Below are 21,804 nucleotides of genomic sequence, written 5' to 3' on the forward strand. Positions count from 1 at the left end.
CATGCTTACCACAGCACCATGAGGTCCTCTCTTTCAGGGCAATGGGGAAATGACAGGGGCTTGTAAACATATATCTCACATGACCACAAATGTTTTCCGTTGCCTAGATACAGGGGGTGGCTCACATTACCCGATGCCTAAGATTCCCCCGTTCTCCCCTATATCTATATACAGATATATATCTATATATAGATATATATCTATATACATATATATCTATATATAGATATATATCTATATACATATATATCTATATATATATATATATATACACACACAATTATTCCTTATTCATATATATATATGCATTAATATAGCTTTTTATCATACTGACATGTTAATAACATAATACTAACTATCCAAGCTAAATTGATCTGTTAAGGGGTAGGACTAGATAAGTTTTTTTATTTCCTCCTACCCCCTTTCGAGCATGTAGAAAGTGTCTGTTTTTTTTTGCTTTTTTTATTTATTTAGTTATTCATCTATTAATATTTAAACTTGTTTTTTTATTGCTTGCATGTTCAAAATGAAGACAATCAATCAATCAATCAATCAATCAATCAATCAAAAAACAATAAATGTGAACACTAGAGTGAAGCTGAAGTGAAGAAACAGCATTGAGAGGAAGACTGACAAAGCTCCACCCCTCAGCCCTCCCAACCAAGAAGAACAAGGAATTTGGTTTTCCCCTTTCCTCACTAGAGAGAGACACGGACTGAAAACCACACGATCAGATTCACTGACAGACCAAACTAACAACTTCATCTGAGTGAGTTCAGCTCAAAGAGAGAAAACCTACAACACTGCTGCTCCAACCTGCTGACACTCTGCACACTAAAGGTGAGTTTGACTTAAAAACATGACTCAAAGTGAATCTCAGTGAAGATAGTAGATGGGGAAGGGGAGCCAGGACTTAGCATTTCAGGCTAATCTTCAGTTATCAGCATCCCATGGTTTCATTTGTTGGTAGTTCATCAACACATATGATAGAAGTTTTTCTACGTGAATACATTTGCTTTGGCACAACATTTGATTAAGTTGACGGCAAGAAAATTTACTTTTACATGCAAAATACCTATTTTGGTGAAAAAAACATGCTTACCACAGCACCATGAGGTCCCCTTTTTCAGGGCCATGGGGAAATGAGAGGGGCTTGAAAAAAAAGTATTTGCCCCCTTCCCGATTTCTTAGCTGGCGCCCCCCATTGCATTGCAGTCAGGTCCACCACTGTTCATACACTCACACAGAACTGAATAGCTTTGTCTTTGACCTTTCATTTTATTTTAGATAGAAAATAACCCACAGAATAAAAAAACATATTACAAAACAAGTGACATAACATTAAAAAATGAATACAATATTACGATTTGCACAAAAAAATTCAGACGTTAACATTTAAAATTATAATCTATTAAAAGTATAGTTTAAATAAATCATAACTTTGCATTGAATATTATCCCACACAAAAGCTATATTACAAAATTAAATGACAGAGACTGGTCTGTACTGCTATTTAACTTGATTCCAACAGAGAGCTGTCTACATTTAGATGTTAAGACCTCATCTTCATATCTCAACAAGCTCACCTCACCTTGCTACAGCCTGACTACTCTTGCCTTTGGGTCTATTGGTGTAGCGGAGGGAACTGTTGAATGTAGCTTACCGCGCTGATTTGCTTGTATCACTGGTTTCACTTCAGAGGTGTCGGCCAGAACACCACTTATGGCCAAAGCATCACATTATAAGCATGAGACTAGGAGAGGAGGAGTAGGGTTTATCCGCTCTTTATTTCTCTTCTTTTACAGACACCGCAGCACACAGCTCGCGGGAAAAGAACAAAGGTCTCGCTCGCGACGAGCCGTTACAACAGCTGTTATTGCGACCCTCGTATCGGGCCGTTAAACTTGCATAAACTATAAATTATAAAAGCAATCGTGACTGCATGTCCCCACTCACACACGGGCGATTCTAATAAATCCAATAAACATGTTAAAACTGTAGAATGATCGCTCACTGCGGCAACATACACGCTCGGACATCTGACGGAGCGAGAGGAGAAAAGAAACTTACAATACACACTCTCCCGCCGACTGACGTCACCGCCCCAACTGACAGCTACCAACACTAAACAAAATACAACTTAACACACTGTAAGAAATATCAAACACTGTAAACCTATAACTTTGGGGCCTTTTCTACAGCCGCCCCCAAATGTATGTAGTACATTTGCACATCAATAAAGGCAACAAAGTTCTACTGTTGGGATGCAGCGGTAGGGGTAGTGTCCTCATCTTCACCAGAAGGAAGTGCAGGAAGCACAACCTGCCTGGCAACTGGCCGAGTGTAGACTCTCCCCTTCACCTTCACGTCAGCAGATCGGATGTGCCCGTCAGGGCTGGGATGTGTCTTGACCACCCTTCCAATAGGCCAGAGGGCTCTGGGGAAATGTGGGTCCACGATCATGGCAACACAGTCCTCCACGATGTCAGCTGGCGAAGACTGCCACTTCTGGCGGGCTTGAAGGCTTGGCACATAAAGCCGAATGAAACGGGCCCAGAAGTGGTCCGCCAAAACTTGAGTGTGCTTCCAGCGGCGGCGACCGATGAGCTCATGCTCAGGGTAGATGACCTGAGGTAGAGAACCATCTGGCCGCCCCATCAGAAGAACATTAGGGGTCACTGGATCTGGGTCGCTGGCATCGGAGGACACATAACCGAGTGGCTTACTGTTGAGGATCCCTTCCACCTCGATAAGTACGGTATGAAGCACTTCTTCTGGGACTGGTTGAGCACCCACTGCGGTCTTGACTGAGCGTATCTCCCTCTCCCACACTCCCCCGAAGTGGGGAGCTGCTGGAGGATTGAAACGAAATGCAGTCTTCTGGGGGGCGAGGAGCTGCTGCACCTCGGCAGCCATCTCCATGAAGGCCTCACGGAGTTCTCTTTCACCTCCCTTGAAATTTGTCCCCTGGTCGGACAACAGCTCTGCAGGCGTTCCTCTACGGGCAACAAACCGGCGTAGGGCCATCAGGAAGGCGTCGGTATCGATAGTGGTGAGGAGATCCAAGTGCACCGCCCTGGTTGTGAGGCACTTGAAGATGATCCCCCATCTCTTTTCCCGGCGCCGGCCAACCTTTACCTCGAAAGGACCGAAGCAGTCCATCCCCGTGGAGTAGAAAGGAGGCTTAAACAGGCGCAGACGGGCTGCTGGTAGGTCTGCCATCTTTGGTACCGCAGGCCTGGCTCTCCATCGTTGACAGTCAGCACAGCCGTGCTGGTAGCGACGAACAGCCTCACGCCCTCGCAGTATCCAGAACGAGCGTCGAAGCTCTGCAAAAACACGCTCTGGGCCCGGGTGGCGTAGACGGCTATCAAAGTCTTGAATCAGGAGCTTGGTCACTTGATGACGTGGGTCTAGGATGACCGGATGAAGGGTTGACAGCTCCAACTCTTCTGCTCGACGGAGCCGTCCTCCAACCACTATGAGCTCTCCTCTTTCATCCAGCTCCGGAGACAGAGTGAGAAGCCGACTGCTTCGAAGGACTGGCTTACTGGCTTTCAGGAGGCTGTACTCCTGCTCAAAACTGTCCAACTGAGCTCTCCGTAGGATCAGCCGCTCGGCCTGACGATAATCTTCCGTTGTAGGTTGGCCATCGGCACTGGCCGCCCCGTGCAGCTCCTGAACGGTTGCTTCCAGCAGGTCCTTCCAAGAGCTGTACTGGCTCAGGTCTGGTGTAGACTGACTCGATGCAACTGTAGTGACTCCACAGAATGTCGCCTTGCGCAGCTCTGACGCATCCTCTGCTTGGTCAGCAACAGGGTCCTTTGGCCATGAGTCTGGACCCATCAGGAGAAACGAAGGTCCCTGGCTCCATCTGTTTGGCTCCGCTAGCTCTCTGAGCTTCTTCCCACGTGTCACGTCGTCAGCAGGGTTCCTCGCCGTATCAACATGCTTCATCGGCTCACTCACATGGGGCGCTACTGCTGTGAATAGGCACTGCTGTGGTCGGGCGAGGTGACAAACAACCCCGGCTGGGCCCTGAAGCGTCCAGCCCAGCCTTGTGCGGATGGCCGCAGGTCCTCCTGGTGGTCCCAGCCTTACAGGTTCAATAGGGGTGATGAGATGGGGGTAATCACTCCCAATGAGAAGCAAGGGTTTGACATTTGTCAGGGTCCGTATGGGCAGGCCAGAAAGGTGCTTGTACTTCTTGCGGAGTTGCTCCATGGGGTAGGTATGACTCGCTAGCCCGATGTGAGCAGTAGTGAATGCGCCTCTGATCTTAAACTTGGTCTTTGGCTTTACAGGGCAAGATATGGAGAATGACACTGATGCTCCACTCAGGCTCTGCACGTCCTGCCGAATAGTGCGAAGTAGTAGGTCCTCTGAGGTCCCTTCCATCCCTAGCTTCTCGGCCGCATCTGGCAACAACATGGTTCTCTCAGCACCGTTGTCGAGTATAGCGTAGGTGTTGAGTGCTTGGTTACCGTGGTGAATGCGGATCTTGACCACTTTGAGTAGGACCCTACTACCTTCACTTGGCCTGTCGAGGTACAGGATCTCTGTCGCGGCCCTTGTGCCTTGGCTCACAGCTGCAGGGGTTTCCACGGACCTTCTAGGTGGCCTGACATTGACCTCATGAAGCACCAGCAGGTGCTTCCCTTGGCAGAGGTTACATGTCTTCTTTAGGTTGCACTGGGCTGCCTGGTGCGGCCGTGCACACCGCCAACACCTTTTGTTAGCCTTAATCCATTCCGTCAACTGATCCTTGGTGAGCTTGGACACTGCAGTACACTGACTGAGGTAGTGATCTTCATTGTTGCAGAATGGACAGTATGGTTTGCTCTTGGTCCCCTTTGTGAAGCCACCAGAAACGGGTACATCTGGTTCCTCGGCTTCATCATTACCACTGTGGAGAACAGTGAGGTGGTGCTTAGCCTGCCGTCCATCCGGTCTGGACGCTGGCTTCTCCTTAACCCCTCTGGCTGCCAAATGTCCTTCTGCGTCCTGGCACCATGACTCGTACTTTAGCCACTCGGAGAGATCGGTTAATGTGTGGGTTCTAGTGCCCTGATGGAACATGCAGCGGCGAAACTCGGCTCTCTGCTCTGGTGGCAGCTTACTTAGCAGACGAGCAACATGCGAGCCACACTGTAGTTCCACTTCTCCCTCTGGGCCCAATGTTCTCAGCATACCAACCAGCGACTGTATGTGGAGTGCAAACTTCTCGAAGGCGACGACGTCTCCTCGGTGAACGTCTGCAGCGTCCATCACAGCAGCGATACGCCTCAGCGCTATCTGATGTGGTTGGCCGAACTTGTCGTTGAGAGCAGCCATCGTATCTGTGAACGGCGTTGGGGAGTTAAGGTAAGCATCTGCGATTAACTTAGCCTCTTCCAGGTGCAGGTGGTCAACCAAGACTTGGTACTTGAACAGCTCGGTTGCGTTATGTGGCAATAGGTTCTCCAGTGATCACTGGTTTCACTTCAGAGGTGTCGGCCAGAACACCACTTATGGCCAAAGCATCAAATTATAAGCATGAGACTAGGAGAGGAGGAGTGGGGTTTATCCGCTCTTTATTTCTCTTCTTTTACAGACACCTCAGCACACAGCTCGCGGGAAAAGAACAAAGGTCTCGCTCGCGACGAGCCGTTACAACAGCTGTTATTGCGACCCTCGTATCGGGCCGTTAAACTTGCATAAACTATAAATTATAAAAGCGATCGTGACTGCATGTCCCCACTCACACACGGGCGATTCCAATAAATCCAATAAACATGTTAAAACTGTAGAATGATCGCTCACTGCGGCAACATACACGCTCGGACATCTGACGGAGCGAGAGGAGAAAAGAAACTTAAAATACACACTCTCCCGCCGACTGACGTCACCGCCCCAACTGACAGCTACCAACACTAAACAAAATACAACTTAACACACTGTAAGAAATATCAAACACTGTAAACCTATAACTTTGGGGCCTTTTCTACAATTGGTGAAGCCTTTATTCCTCATGCTACATCACTGGGCTGTGCTGAGGTGGAGAAGATGTCTGCAGGACAGGTGGCTCAAAGTATTTCAAATGAAAACCTGAAGAGAGAAGAGAAGTATACATGTTGTTACATTATTTATATTAATACATGGTGAAAAGCTTTAAAATGGAAATCAGATTAGATTAAACTCTTGTCATTAAAATGAAATGCAGTTTAGCATCCAACCAGAGTGAAGAGAAGCAGTAACTAATGGAAAGCTATAGGTAAGGTACAATCAAACGGAAAAGTTTGCTCCTGCATTTTATTAAATCAGAATCAAGCCTTCTGATGATATCTCATGGCTTTATGTATAGCACTTTGATTTACCTTGTGTTGAAAAGTGCCTCACAAATAAACTTGACTTGCCTCAGGTATGCAATATTAACAGTTATTATACTGTGCACTTTTAACACTGATGGGCAAAGTGGGCACATGTCCAGGGCCCTGGCCAATAGGGGGGCCCTTGACTTTTTTTTTTTTTTGTAATTAAAAAAATTTGACGGGGGTTCCCAAAGCCCTTAGGACAATAAGAATGAGATCGCTTTTTTTAACCGATGTCCATGCTTAGGTGGTGATTATATTAACTGTGTCGGCTGTGTCACTTTACAGTTAATCGGCAGTGAGATTGGGGATTGGGGTATCCAGGCTCGGGACATGCAATCGGATCGCGGAGCCTGTCACCCGCCTGTCCCCTCGACACCAGTTAACGTGCAGGAATACCCTGTGATCAATTAGTCTTAAACCACAGTGTGTCTGCACGGCGGCTCACACTGGCACGGTCTCACTGTGAACGACACCAACACAGCGTTTCACCGGGTGACGCGCTGCTTCGCTCAGACATTGAGTGTAGGCTCCGAGGGGGGCAAGGGTGGGCCAAAAAGCAGGCGCAGAGATCTTACAAAGGCAAAAAATTCTGCTCGCGCGCTCAGCGCGCGCGCTCGCATCTTCGGTGTCTCTGCCCTAATCTAACTGTCTAGTAGGCTCAGGCGCAAAGAGTCTCTTTCTCTTGCGCAGCACCAGAGAGCTTTTATAGAATTGTATTTCGCTCTCTCTCTTTCTCTCTCTAGGCTGCGCGCTGCATTATAATGTGTGTGATTGTGGATTGCACGGTGTGCTAGTGCGTGTATTTGCGTGTTGGTAGGGGTCCATGGCAGGTTTGTGTCCAGGGCCCGTGGTCATGTTAATCCGTCCTTGGCCTACCTCTGTCTTTGTCACGTTTTTCCTCCTCTTCTTTTCCTTCTCAGTCTAACCTTGGCACGAGATAGCTTTTGTAATTTTGACATGGTGTGCGCTCTTTCCTTCCGGTTCCGACCGGTGAAGTTACCGTTCAGATACCTGGCTGATCGCCAGAAATCTGGAAGAGTCTATTGGAGGAGAGGTTGGGCGCTTCAATTTTTTTTTATAGTTTGTCTATCCTCAGTAGTTGTCCTATTTTAAGCTTAACTCATATTTTGAAATTATAGTATTAACAGTATTAGTAAAAAAAAAAAAAAAAAAGTTTTGGTAGCCAATTTATTTTTATTTTTTTTTTGTAGCGGCGCCCCCTGCGGATGGATGCGCCCCTAGCATTTGCCTATACTGCCTATGCCCAGGGCCCGGGCCTGATGTAATGTCCGTAGCCAATTGATTAAGTATTTTCTTTGTGTTGGTTTGGCATATTTTCAACGTTTTTCCCATTTTAGTTTGTGATTTTCGAGCTACCCGCGGCTAGCATCACGTGATGCCTTTTAGCGAATCACATCGTCAGAAATGTGCATTAGCCAATGAGGTCGCGTTCCTAGCATTGAATCCCTCCTCACACTTTCACGATTGGTTACTGATACAAAGGAAATTACCATATTTGGATCCGATAAGGTTGTGCTTTAGATTCAGAGCTTTCCAACAGTACCATGGTTATTATGATTCATACAGCGGTCGCGATGCTGTATTTTACGTTAGAATGCTCACTTTTGACGAACTTAGGAGCAAAATACAGACGCAAGCAGTCAAAGTTTAGTAAAATAAACACCTTAAACGTATATTTTGGACCTTTTATCCATACTAGTATGAAAGAAGACACTGCTCGCAATTTAGAAAAAAGAATCTAACCTGCCAATTGCAATTTTTTGCTGATTCAGAATTATTATTATTATAATGTCCTTTTGTTAATTAAAACAAAACTTTAAAACATTAAACATAGCCTATTAAATAAATAAGTATACATATTGGTACAATTTAGGATAAATTAAATAGGTTGTTGTGAATGTGTTGGGAGTAGCTTTTCAGTGGCTTATTTAAAACTTTGTTTAAATAGAGTAGGCTACTGTTGACTGCTCGCTGCAGCTGAATGAGTTGCCTTTCAAGCTAGAAAAAAGCGCTAACTTCCTGTTCTTACCGTCTTCAAAATACTCACGTTTGGCAAGTAACAGGCTTTTAATGTGAAGGCGCACAGGAAATGTTCTGTTTGTACACGCGCTAACTTAACTGCGCTAATGTGCCGTCTCCTTCCGGTAATTGCCGTAGGTGAAGTTTTTATACCTAGAATCGCTGCACGAGCACAGATCCCGAGGACACATATCTTTCACCAGCCAAAGTGGAGGGTGGACTCAATAACATACTTGCCTAAGACTAATTTACCCACAGTGTTAATGTAGAGCCCTCTAAGCAGTGTTGTGCAGCGCTCCTCTGTGTTTCAAAGACAGCCTCTCCTTATTAGCAAGCTGTCGCACGAGTGCGAATGGATTTGTATTCATCATCGCACGTGATCAATTTCAGTAGCAAATGCGATCAAAATTGTCGCACTGTACAGCCCTGTGATGGTTGGTGGAACCCGGACACAAATCTTTACACTTTGGCATTCCTTAGACCAGAGCTAAATGGATTTTCATATGCTGTGTTACATAGCAAAGTTAAAAATGTATGCTCATACAATAATGTAAGCATACTAACCTAGTCCTTTGCCCCCAAACCTAGACAAATTCTCCTGGAGAATTTCACCCTGGAGGTCTATGATGTAGTCCTTCTCTCTCTCTCTCTCTGGCCCTTTCCCAAACGACTCCCTATGCACTCCCACTCCGTGAGCGAGTGTGACTTGCTGTGGAGTCACCCTCGCGGCTGTGGAGTGCCACTCGATCATTAAGGGGAGGGTATAACAACGGCGCGGCTTTGGCAAGCCCTCGCCTCTGTCAGACGGAAACAGGAAGAAACCTGGAGACACTAGTTAACTGTTAAGTCTTTATTTCTCACCCTAAAATAAAATTCCACCACTTTTATATTTGACCTGAAACACTCTTTACATTCATAAGATACGCATGTGAGAGTAAATGTAGTATTGAATAAAAACAAACTCACTCCCATGATTTTTTGGCTGCATAATTTATTTTTTCTTAAACATTTTGTAACTGCATATTCTTAATTTTACCAGCTCAGTCTGTAGTGGAGAAAACGGGTGGGTGATCCGCTGTTTAATTATCCTTTTAGTTTACATGCACAGCAGCATACAAAACCAGGGAAAAGAACAATAGTCTGCTAAAGCATGTATTCCACTTGTCATGATAGGCTACGTTAATCTGCCATTTCGACCCGCGAATCGCGGCAGTTAATTAGCGTGCATAAATTATAATATACTGCAAGGGTGGTCATAAATAAGAAAAGTCATGCGCTCCAGCTGACTGACGTCACCGCCGCTATTACTACCCCTCATTGGCTTTAACAGTAACACAAATCTTACTAACAATTTAAGGAAATAATAATCACTGTCCCTTATTAACTTGTGGGCATTTTCTTCATCTGCTTCGTTTTATCTTTTATCCACGCCTTGAAAATACACTAACGGTAGACAAGTGGCATAATCAAATCAACAAGTGTAAAACAACATGTTAATTCCAAAATTGTAGGCTACCCTCTGGTTCCGTCATTTAGGGCTATGCATAAAAATAAACAATCAAATGTCTGTTTGAGGTAAGAGAACGTTTCATTTATAATTCGGGAAACAAACTCCATGGAACTCTCATTTGTAAATTAGCTCCTCCATTCCGGACTTAATTGATTGGCGGACATCTGTGTCAAACGTAGGGCTAAGCCACTATCGATGCAGACTCGGTGATCGAGGGCTTTATAACCCACTCACACTCGAGGCTCTGTGGTTTGGGACGACACTCAATATGGCGGGCCCTCCTCGCGAACGCGCAAACGGAGGGATAGTGGATAGGGATAGGGTGTAGGGGGTGGATCTAGATTGGGCCTCTCTCTCTCTCTCTCTCTCTCTCTCTATATATATATATATATATATATATATATATATATAGGGGAAGGTGGGGTGATTTGTGCATTTTGGAAGATGCAAAACCCCTTGTTTCTAGAAAACCGTGGAAGAAATTGGAAATGTGACCACATATTTAAGAAGAGCCATCCATTTGACTCATCCTGTAAAGAAGGGAGACACAAGGAATAAGATATAAGCACATTTAAGCTCAAAAAACTGTGTTTTGCCTTTCAAAGTAAAATTTCCATGATCAAGGTTTTTTGATTATTGTGTCTGAACAATTATAGACACGTTTGAAAACATTTGACACATGTTTAGTGCTTTGGTATGCTACACTTTGAGTCTATATAGTTAGCACAATGTCAACCCTAAATTGCTGCATCATGCCTATTATCCAAAATTCTGGGGATGGGGTGATTTGTGCGCAAGGGCCTGGGTGAGTTATAAGTAAGTAAGTAAGTAAAATGTATTTATAAAAGCACATTTATGACAGTTTGCACTGTCCAAAGTGCTGTACATAGTGCATTCAGTAGGTAAACAATGAAGGTACAATAACAATAACCAAAATAAAAGACGTAAAGCCCATACATCCACATAAACACAGATAGTAGTGCAGAGGTAAGATAGTTAATGGGGAGGAAACACCAGGGTGTACATATGGGTTTTGAGCCTTGATTTAAAGGCAGAAATGTAGGGGGAATCACATTTGTCAGGTGGCAGTTGGTTCCACAAGCACGGAGCAACTAGTGCAAAGTACATTTCTGAGAGTTGTGCCAGTGGCATGGCTGTATACGCTGGTCACCAAAAGAAAGTGATTGTCTACAGTAGCTCAGAAGAGAGTGACATCTCAATTCCACTTAACGACACCACTGATGAGAGTTCAGATGGCCAGAAAGATGATGATGGTGACTTTGTCATTGTGACACAATGGGGTGATTTGTGCGTCATTACAACTTTTTTTCCGAAAGCTATATTTCTTAAACAGTTTATTCCAGATCCAAAGTTTTTATTGCCAGGGATGCACAACATCCTGAAATATATGTACATATTTGAGTTGGAGACATAACTGTCAAGGCCTCACTTTAAAATCACTTTGAGTAAAAAGTTGCACAAATCACCCCACCTTCAATGATTTATTCTATATATATATATATATATTTTAGTTTCAATTATCTACATTTTAAGTGTTTCTTAGTAATGGCAGAATTTTATAAATAAAGGTTTATTTTTTTAGCAAGATAGTAGCCCCAATAACATTAGCAAAAGCTCGTGGTTATCTGTCCCTCGGTCCAGTTGTTAATCTGTGTAGCGGTTACAAGTGGTTCAGATTAATTTTGCTATTAGAAATTATCTGAAGATTAATAATACCTTAATAATGTATCAAAGTTCAAAGTCCGGGGCACCAGCGTTCCACTTAGGAAAGCAAAAATAGCAAGTTTGTCTCGTTTTATCAATGATTTATTCTCAAATGTTAATGTTCAGTTAAATAAATCAATATTAATAAATCCTAGTCACAATGATCATTTCCATAAAATAATGTAATCAAATAATTACTATTATAAATTTGGTAATATGACCATAACACTGAAGGCTACAGAATTCTTGACTTGTTGGTTGTTCCAATAATATCCACACAAATAAATCACAAACACTTCTGGTTACAATATAAGAACATTTATTTTAACCACAATGAAAAGTAAGGTAACATCCGTTTTATACAAGCATAAAGCAAATACACTTACAAACTTAAAAGAAACGTCTAGAACAATGTTGTATTTACAACCATGTACCAGTGTGTGTGTGTGTGTGTGTGTGTGAAAAGAAAGTAGGAAAAGGAGGGGGGAGGTTCCCACATGATTTATGACTCTAGGGGGTGTCAAAACGCACAGGGGAGCTAGTGAGTCGATCAGTGAGACCAGTGTGGGTATACTGGCTATTCTACCTTCAACCGATAGGGGAAAGTAACGACCACGAGTACTCAAAATGGCACCTAACTCAGAACAAAGGCACAAAGAAGGGGGGAGTTAGAAGAAAGCGGGAGAATTCAAAATCACCCCGGACCCCCTTTAAAATGAGACTATCGCCAATCCTTACACAATTCTATCTGTTCAAGATTACGAAAAGGGGATCTAATGTGTAGAAGAGGGAGAGAAGGACAGCCACGCTTGAGCGCGGGGGCAAAAGGAAAGGTTTGAGGTTTACACAGCGATATCGCCACACTGCCTCACTCGCTGAGTGGAATAACCAAGCAAAGCTTCCCCCGTCCTCCGTGTGTGAGGACAACCGGGGGGAATAACACAAAGCCAATCAAATAGCAACACAAGCTCGAAAATAAACAGTATTGTTCAACACTTTAACAAGTAATAATATCTAAACCATCTGCCCAGGTAAATAAATGCCCAAACCTTACTTGGCAAAACACGCTCCAGCGTGTTCCGTGCTCGTCTCCGTTTTGATACGTGTAGGCCAATCCTTTTCGGTCGGGAAGGCACAAACTCGATGGTGGCGGGACGGCGGTCCAAATCAGGCCCAAGACGCTTGGTGGTCGGGTCTGACTCCTGCTGTTTTCAGGTAGCAGGAAAAAGCACAGCTGAATCTGCGCGGAAGCTGCGGGAGGGGACGAATCACTCGGCTTGCGCTTCCAGTGTACAAAAAGGCTGATTTCTCGGGTAAATCACCTGAACGAGCCCTGGTTCTTCTCTTAATGTTCTACCGGAACAGTTTACAAAACACTTTGTTATTCTGGAAATCACCGCGGCCGCAGGTGAAAGCTTTTGTATAAAAACTTGGTGGTTGTTTCAGGACGGAAGAAAATCCTGTAGGTTGTACAACGCTGATGGTCTATATATTAATCAGCTGAGAGCTGAATAGAGAGGGCGAGCAACGCCGTGGGGGCGCTTTTATAGGACGCGTCCGGGTCCTATAATATTCATCTTAACTATATCTTAACTATAATAAATGTTGACTTATTCTTTCATTCTTTTCCCCAGAGTACACCAGAATGCTTCGATTACATGTTAAAAACAAAACAAAATTAAAACTGAGCATTGATGACCGGGCCCTCACACTACCGCGTGGACGCCGTCCCGGCCGGCCGCGCGAAGCCACGCAACACAGCGCGCTGCTGTCTCCTCTTCTGAGCGAGCCGCTCAGCGCCACCCATCCCCGGTGGGAGGCGCCGCGACTGCGCCTGATACGGATGCAAGGACGTCCTCGGGCCTGGGCTGTTACCGTGCCGGGGAAGTTTGGAGCAAGTGGGACCGTGCAGAGCGAAGTTATGGCGACTTCCTGTTTCGTGGCGATGACGCCGAGAAACTACGAAGGCCATGGAGCCGATCGGACAAGCTTCTCGTGTTATCATTGTCTCTAGATCTCCCTGAGCTGCTTTGAGTTTGATTTGATTCAAGTTTGTAGGACATAGGTAAATAACCAACATGCAATATTTACTTTGCCCAGCAGGTGGCACTCTCACTTTATATGAATATTAGTGTGTGGGCTTCCTCAGGCCTTGGAATCCATTAACCATAAAAAATTTGGAGAAGATGAGACAGAGTATGGTGGAGTTAGGCCAACTTCCTGTTTTTTTGGCGAATATTTAAAAATAAAAGACTTCCTGTTGATTTTGGGGTGGGGTGTCAAGAGGCTTTTTTGTTTGAACTGGTATTGTACATAGCTGTATGAAATTGTGTGGTTCTAAGTGTAACACAGCCTGAGTTATGATCAATTAAAGGGTTCATGACGTCCGTTTTTGATGTGTTTTGGCGAATGACGCGCCGGTGCTGCAAGACGGTAGTTCCGGATAAAACGAGCTTTCGGGTATATCATCTTGCATGTCGGAGGAATTACCCTATCATATTTGTTTTTGCACAAAAAGTTGTTATGAGTCCACTTTATTGTGCAATCCTCCAGAGTATTGTGGAGTTATGACATTTTAGTAAATTTTGGTGAATATTGGCCTTTATTTCGTCATAGTTATTCGTAATCAATTTTTTGGTGTATATTCCATGTCTTATGAGTGTCCCTATCATTTTCGTTTTGCAAAATATGTTCCTGTTAGGAGCTATGAATTTTTTAACATTGTGATGATTTGAGTGTCAGAAATTCACATATTTCAAAATAAAAGACTTCCTGTTGATTTTGGGGCAGGGCTTCAAGAGGCTTTTTTGTGAGGACTGCAAAGATACATTTGGGATCTAAATTTGGTGCAGCTAGGTATAACACAGCCTGAGTTATGATCAATTAAAGTTTCACAAGGTTCGTTTTTCATGATGTTAATGATCAACTTTGACCCCCATTAGCTCCCTGGTACAATGGTCATTTTGAAATATCTTCACAATTTAATGTCGGGCAAGCGTCATAAGTATTTGAGAGGTGGTTTGACGTTCCTGGCGCAAAATCTCTAGGAGCCTTTCGTCGAAATGTGAAATGTTGTAAAATGGCAATTTTATGCACTAAATCCAAAATGGCCGACTTCCTGATGAGTTTGGCCCAGGAAATAAAATTGCATTTATGTGTTCCCCGGGCCAATACATGTTATTCTAAGATTTCAGGCTCCTAGCCCAATTTTTGATCATCGATTTCCTGAAAAACAGTTTTTGGCCCCTGGGGGCCCCCTTTTTTTGGCCCGGCCTTGAAACTAACGATAAGTTCCAATTTTTTTCAGTTCTGATGGGTACGCAAAATATTTTAAACTTTTGCATGAAGGGAAGGGGGTGAAAAGTGCGAAAATACCTTAAGAAAATAAAGAATACAAATCCTAGCGCTTTCAATAGGGCTTTGCACCATTCGGTGCTCGGGCCCTAAAAATCCCCTACAGGGGTTTAATTTTCTGACATGTCACCTTTTTCAGGGCTTGAGAAAATTGCAAAATAAAAATCCAGTATTAGATAAAGTGGGAGATTACTATGTTAAACAAACATCGTAGGTATAGTGAAGTTTAGAAATGATACATTGAAAATATTTCTCAAATTGCATAATTATTATATATTTTTTTTAACCCCTTCTAATCTCAGAGGCACCCCGAGTCATTATGTTCTGCAACCGGGCCTGTTCATATGGCGTTTGGTCTGTCATCTCTTTACCGTGGCGTGCACTTCTGTTTACATCTGAGAAAGTCATATGCCTACAGGTTAGACTCCCTTGTTGGCTAAGCTTTTCTCATAATTACGAGGTCCTGATCCTGGTGTTCTAATGGCTAGATAAGGTGTGGCACTTTTTTAATTTGGTGAATGCTCAGCGTAGGTAACACGCACAACAAAAAACCTATGTAGAAGGTAGGCCCTAACACATGTAGTAGGTACTACAATTTTGTGTACCTTATTGTAAAGTGTTACCCAAGTTACAATGGATAAAATGTTTGTTTTGCTGTTATGGTTGTGCGACTTTTAATTTGTTATAGTGTATATTTCGGTTAAAAATAAAGTTTAGCTTAGTTAGGTTCTTGGCCTACGAAGACTATGGGCCCCCAAAGGCACGCACGCACGCACACACACACACACACACACACACACACACACACACACACACACACACACACACACACACACACACACACACACTATTTGCCTTATCCCCGGTGTCGTGATCCTCAGTGGTGTGAGAGCTATAAAGCTGAGCCAATGTAATGCTTTTGGTACAGTATGACTGTATTGTAAGCTGTGTCAGTATGTCAGATTTGTGTTGAATTAAACTTCTTTATTCAAGTAAGGACATTCAAGTTAGGGTTTGTGTGCTACCATACTTTTAGCTAAAGTATTGTTGGACACATACCTTTATATGGCCACAACCACAATATTAACCATTATCAGCATTGAATGGAAAACTGTTTTCCCCTACTGTCTATTCTATTATATCCATCGCTGTGTAAGTTGTTCACATGTTCTATTTTTGGAAGGGTCACAGAGTGCATAACTCCAGCCCCCAGAGTGCATAACTCCAGCCCCCTGACTATGCCTTTAATATGTTTGGAGTCATGCAGAGGGATATCGTGTTTCTTCCGGGTAAATTTAAACACACCTTTTTTCCACCTTGTTTGTATATATCAAATTCAAAAGCGTGAAATATTTTTTTAAATAAAGAATAATGCATTTATATTTTGTTTTTTTCACATTTATAAATTGTCATCGCGCACACACACACACACACACACACCCCTAACAGCTGTGCATTTACTGAATAAGGGAGTGGTTAAGGAGATAAGGCATCCACAAGCTACTGTTGTCTGTTTTAGCTGTGAGGGTTCTGTCTGTGTCACAAGAGGAGCGAAGAGAGCAAACCTCCCTGTGAACCAATGAGATAAAATGCAGGATCACACTGGGATTTCATAACTGTGTTCCCTTCAGCTGAATCCCTGCCAAGGTAAGATTCATTGATACGACTAGATTCAAAGTTTTATTTTCGAAACCTTAGGAAAACTTTCTATTGCCAATCACCATACACTGTTTATACTTTGAGGTTTTGAGGATGTTTTATTGTTTTATTTCAATTGTTTGTTTGTTTAGACTTTGGCTCCACTATACTTAAGAAGAATATACATTATAATTGCACTTAATTGCTTACCAGAGAGTGTGTCTATTGGGATTAAAGAAGAAGAAGTCCATTTAAAATTTCCCTCAAGTACAAAAGTATTACCCTCAGAAAGTGTGATGCCAAATGTACCCAAACGTACTCAAATATTTGAACTTAGTTTCAATGGCCCTCATTTATCAAACTTGCATGGAAACTGGTGCAGATTCTGGCGCAAATACCTCCCTACGCCAGGTATCCCGTGGGATTTATCAAACAGTCGTATCTCGCCAATCTCAGCGTACGCCAATTGACAGAATAACAGCGAGAAGTAGAAGAAAAGCAGAGTTTCATTTCGGAGCATTACAAGCGGCATCAAAGAACGACAGAAGGCAGCCGTTAGGAAGGAAATAACTGCTGCGGTCAACAGCGTTGGTGTTGATAACAAACGATCTCCAGCTGAGGATTTTGCATTTGAGGTTTACATCAGTAGGCTATCGCTCACATGCTATATAACAGCTTACAATTATACAGTATGTCGGCATTTCTTTACATAGATGAAGAAAAAGTGGTCTGACTCAAAAATCGCCATCGAATGGTTGGAATGTATTGGCCCTTTTAGATAGCACTACTCAAAAGGGTTTTAAAAACTAAAAATAACACATTTTGCGTTTTGCTGTATGACAGCATGCGCTTGGCACGAGTGGTCAGCCCGGCCGTCAGCTGCACAAGCCGACCCGGCAACGATCAGCTGTGAGAGCGCCCACTGTCCTGCTCCACCAGCAGATCGGAAAAACGTGCCGGTTAACGGTGACGTAAGCCCCTTTCGTTTAGCAAACAGCTGTTAAACTGTTAAATTAAACGTTTGCCGTTGTCGGTCGGCAAAACAGAACATTCCACTTACTTGCTAATGAAAGATTCAACGGAGCGTGTCCAGACCAACACGCGCAGCAAATTTAATTTGCCAGCGCCTAGTGGCAGGTCTGGGAATGCCAGGCTAGCGTACACATATGGGGCTATTATTGTATCAAAACGTTTGCAAATGCGTATTTAGATCTGTGTGCGTATACAGTTTTGTGTGTCTGTAATCAGATTCGTGTGTAAATGGTTTTGTGCGTGTGTGCACAGATTTGTGTGTCTGCAAATGGTTTTGTGCGTGTGCGCACAGATTTGTGTGTCTGCAAATGGGTTTGTGCGTGTGTGCACAGATTTGTGTGTCTGCAAATGGTGTTGTGCATGCACACAAAGATTTGTGTGTGTACACGGTTCTGTGTGTAGACACATCTGTAAATTATATTAATTGTGGTTCTCAAATAGACTAAAAAGGAATCCCCTCGTGAATGCGTGCCGTGGAAGGACCATTAGCTTGATGTGAAACATCGTCACAATAATTATTTTAATAACGCGAGTGAGAGTTTCAACACCGGCAATCGCTTCATCTTCGTCAGTTTTGTCCATCCAGTTGTAAGCCTTGGGTAGCTTCTCTTTTAAATATGTGAACAACAAGACCGCACAACGAGCTCCGACACCAACACACACACACAAACAAACACACACAATTACTTTTATTGTTCGCAACCGCAAGTCTAAAAATACTAAGGTCTTAGGCAACGTGCCAGCCCTGGACGCGCTCTCAGTGGGGTTGCGATTTATGTGTTCCTCAATTAAGCCCATCAGGTTGTTGAAACTCTCACTCGCGTTATTAAAATAATTATTGTGACGATGTTTCACATCAAGCTAATGGTCCTTCCACGGCACGCATTCACGAGGGGATTCCTTTTTGCAAACGTATCCGATATCACTGAGATTTACATAGGAACGAATGATTCTTGAAAAGAAAAAAAAGGAAAATTGTTAATCAATACTTACTTTTAAACTACTTGAAGTTGAAGTGCTTTGTCAACTGCAGTGTACGTTAGCACTCTTCGCCTTCTGTCTCCACGACACCTCCATGCATAGCCCACATGGGTTCATAGCCAAAGCTCTGTTTACATCCGGTTTAGGGATTTTCAAAATAAGAGTCCTGCCACTGTAACACATTGACCAATCAACGTGTCTGTCTTTTCACACGTGACTTTTGCTACACCACGTGACTTTTGCTACAGTTCTTCCATGGCTTTGTAAAAAGAGATTTGTAAAAAGACTTAGTCTATTTGAGCTTTTAGAACCACAATTAATATAATTTACAGATGTGTCTACACACAGAACCGTGTACACACACACAAATCTTTGTGTGCATGCACAAAACCATTTGCAGACACACAAATCTGTGCACACACGCACAAAACCATTTGCAGACACACAAATCTGTGCGCACACGCACAAAACCATTTGCAGATACACAAATCTGTGCACACACACAAAACCATTTGCAGACACACAAATCTATGCACACACGCACAAAACCATTTATACACAAATCTGATTACAGACACACAAAACTATATACGCACACAGATCTAAATACGCATTTGCAAACATTTTGAAACAATAATAGCCCCATATACACCCACTTTTCTGGTCTACGCACAGTTGATAAATGAGGGCCAATGGGTGCATGCATCATGCATGGTTGGGTCACCTGGGAATGAGTTATCAAGTTCAACTGCAGTGGGAGAGAGGCTGCTGTCAGCGGCGTTGGCCTTGGCCATTGGACAATGTAAAAGGAATTCCCTAATGATTGATAGAATGAACAGTGGCACTTTTGGAAAGGATTTCACAGATGAGTTCAAGTTTTGGGAAGTCATATTTCCTGGTGTGAGTCACCTTTTTTTTTTTTTTTTTTGTAACACAGTGGCAGATGAAGTGGTCAGGGTGCTGTGCTGGAGCCAAAGATGAAGACCGATAATGAAGCTTGTAAAACAGGGGTGGTCACCCTTCGCCCTCCAACGTACTGCGCCGTCTTCCTCTGTCTGGCTGTATTTGTCTTGATCTTTGTGCTACGTAACCCAGCACAGGTGAGCACTTGGATCTGATTTTCCTTTTTAAAGTGTAAATTGGACATGTACTCTCTTGACTGGTTAGGGCAAGGTCGAAAAAAATCTTGTTCTTCTGCTCAGTTAAGCTCATTAAACCACACAACTTATGTCAGAGAGATCCTATTGCAGCGTGTACTGTATATGTGGACACAGTCATTTCAAAAACCTAAAGGTAGAGTGAGTGATTTTGGAGAACGCTTGATGTCATTATCACTTAAATCACTAAATATCTCTTCACATTCAGCTATCTGTACGTAGGCTACTGTGTGTGCGTTGAAAAAAATTCTGGTGTGACTACAGGATGGTATGTAAAAAAAGAGGGGGGGGGGTGGGGCACTGTAGCTAGCCACATGCCTGTTTACAGAGCCTAGGCTGTGTATTAACGCAGGATTTCTTTCAGCTCTCACACAGTACGGACAGTTAGCGGATCATGGGGAAATATTCACTTTCATTTTGACGACAACAAGCATTCTCCAGAATCGCCTACCACACCTTTTTAAAGTAACATCACATTGGCTTAGCTTCATACAGTAGGTCCCATGGCACAAATGATCACACCACCAGGCAGAATGCAAACAATGGGTCTCTCAGTTCAACATTCTCTCAACTGTTACTATTTTGGGAGTCAGGAACTTGGAGGCTGCATCTTATCTTGTCTTATGACCCCCAGAGCCCTTGACACATAACCTAAACGAGCAGGCTAAGAAGAGTTAAGGACTCTTTGAAACTGGCCACAGGACATAATGGCAGGGGGGCACGGATGAATATGTGAATTTTTTTCTTTTTTTGAGTTTGAGATTTTTATATTAAGATCACGGCATAGCTGGACAAGAGTTATTCTGCTTTGTTCCTCTCACTGCATTTAAATGCATTCATTATATTACAGAGAAATACGTCTCGTTAAAGAAAAAGAGCACCAAGCCCAACCCAGAGGACCCTGCATACATTTTTTTATTTTAAATTAATATTTTTATGGAAAATCCATGTGTCTTTCTTCAATAGTTTCTAATTCATCAGACCCAGTATCTCCAAATTATTTGTTCATACAAATTTCCTCATATTTAGCCTCTTAATTTTCCTCTCAAAGTGCACCAGATTCATGCATTTCACTTTAAAAAGGTGAAAACAAATCTACCGGGGGGGCATACCCCCGGACTTTCCTAGGAGGGTCTGGTTCTCCACTGGCTACTATTTTCCTCCAGCAGGACATTGGAGGCACTAGCGAAAAAACACTGGGTGTGTGAATGACATTTAACTAGTCAATAATTTGGCCAAGTCTGTCTGCCTATCTTTCTCACTCCGCTGCACATTCAGTTACTACTATCCATGCTCAAAGGAAGCAGGATTAAAACACTGGATTAAGATGTTAAAATGTACTAAAAAATTTGTTTAAAAACGCACAAAATTGTTTAGAATGTTTAAAAAATATGTTTAAATTTGTCAATTAAAGCGGCAACGAGTAACTTTTAAATATCTTTTAAACAGCCTCATGTTTCCTCTCATAATCATAAATTACCTTTAACAGCAAACGAGACCATCAGTGCAAAGAAAGACGTTTTTATATAGTTTTTATTACTGCATTTGATCTGGTCGTACACCCAGTCCGATTTTCGGTTCACGCGTGCATGCTCTATGGTCACATATCCGTATTGGTCACAGATTTCAGTGTGGCGCAGTTACGCGATTTGAGAAGCCTATCCCTCCAGGTGAGGGAAGGGGAGCGGGAGCCTTGTTTGAGACAGTTGTTTGTCGTCATAATGACTGATAACGGGGCTGAACCATAAAAGAAAAAAAAGAAAATGCAATGAAGAAAAGCGAAAAGGGAGAGTGATAGTCGGGCGGGAGGGCGTTGCCAAGCAACGTATACACAATTTCACGCAGCGAACCTAGACTGCAGCATGGACTGCAGTGTTTACTCCTAAATGAATGAGCGGTAGCCTACTAAAACAAAGTTTACTTTGCCTCACCAGCATCATCAGATGACCATTATTCATCTGAAATAGTCATTATTTACAACATAAACACATTACCTCATCGTGATACTAACTAA

General features: G+C 43.1%; 1 protein-coding gene across 3 annotated transcripts in view; it reads left to right on the top strand.

Annotated features, from left to right (window-relative positions):
• The first annotated feature begins 709 nt into the window (after window positions 1-709).
• LOC307268413 (NXPE family member 3-like) overlaps window positions 710-21,804 on the top strand; it is a 30,038-nt gene continuing 8,943 nt past the window's right edge. The window contains exons 1-3 of one of the 3 annotated variants that reach the window (XM_080051033.1): window positions 710-840; window positions 16,502-16,629; window positions 19,571-19,733. In XM_080051033.1, the coding sequence (XP_079907159.1) occupies window positions 19,611-19,733 (123 nt within the window). In that variant the 5' untranslated portion in view covers window positions 710-840; window positions 16,502-16,629; window positions 19,571-19,610. The remainder of the gene's footprint in view (window positions 841-16,501; window positions 16,630-19,570; window positions 19,734-21,804) is intronic. The other 2 variants (XM_080051032.1, XM_080051034.1) reach the window with 2 other exon arrangements.

Source organism: Ammodytes marinus (genome assembly GCF_949987685.1).
Source record: "Ammodytes marinus genome assembly, chromosome: 22".
Classification (NCBI taxonomy): domain Eukaryota; kingdom Metazoa; phylum Chordata; class Actinopteri; order Uranoscopiformes; family Ammodytidae; genus Ammodytes; species Ammodytes marinus.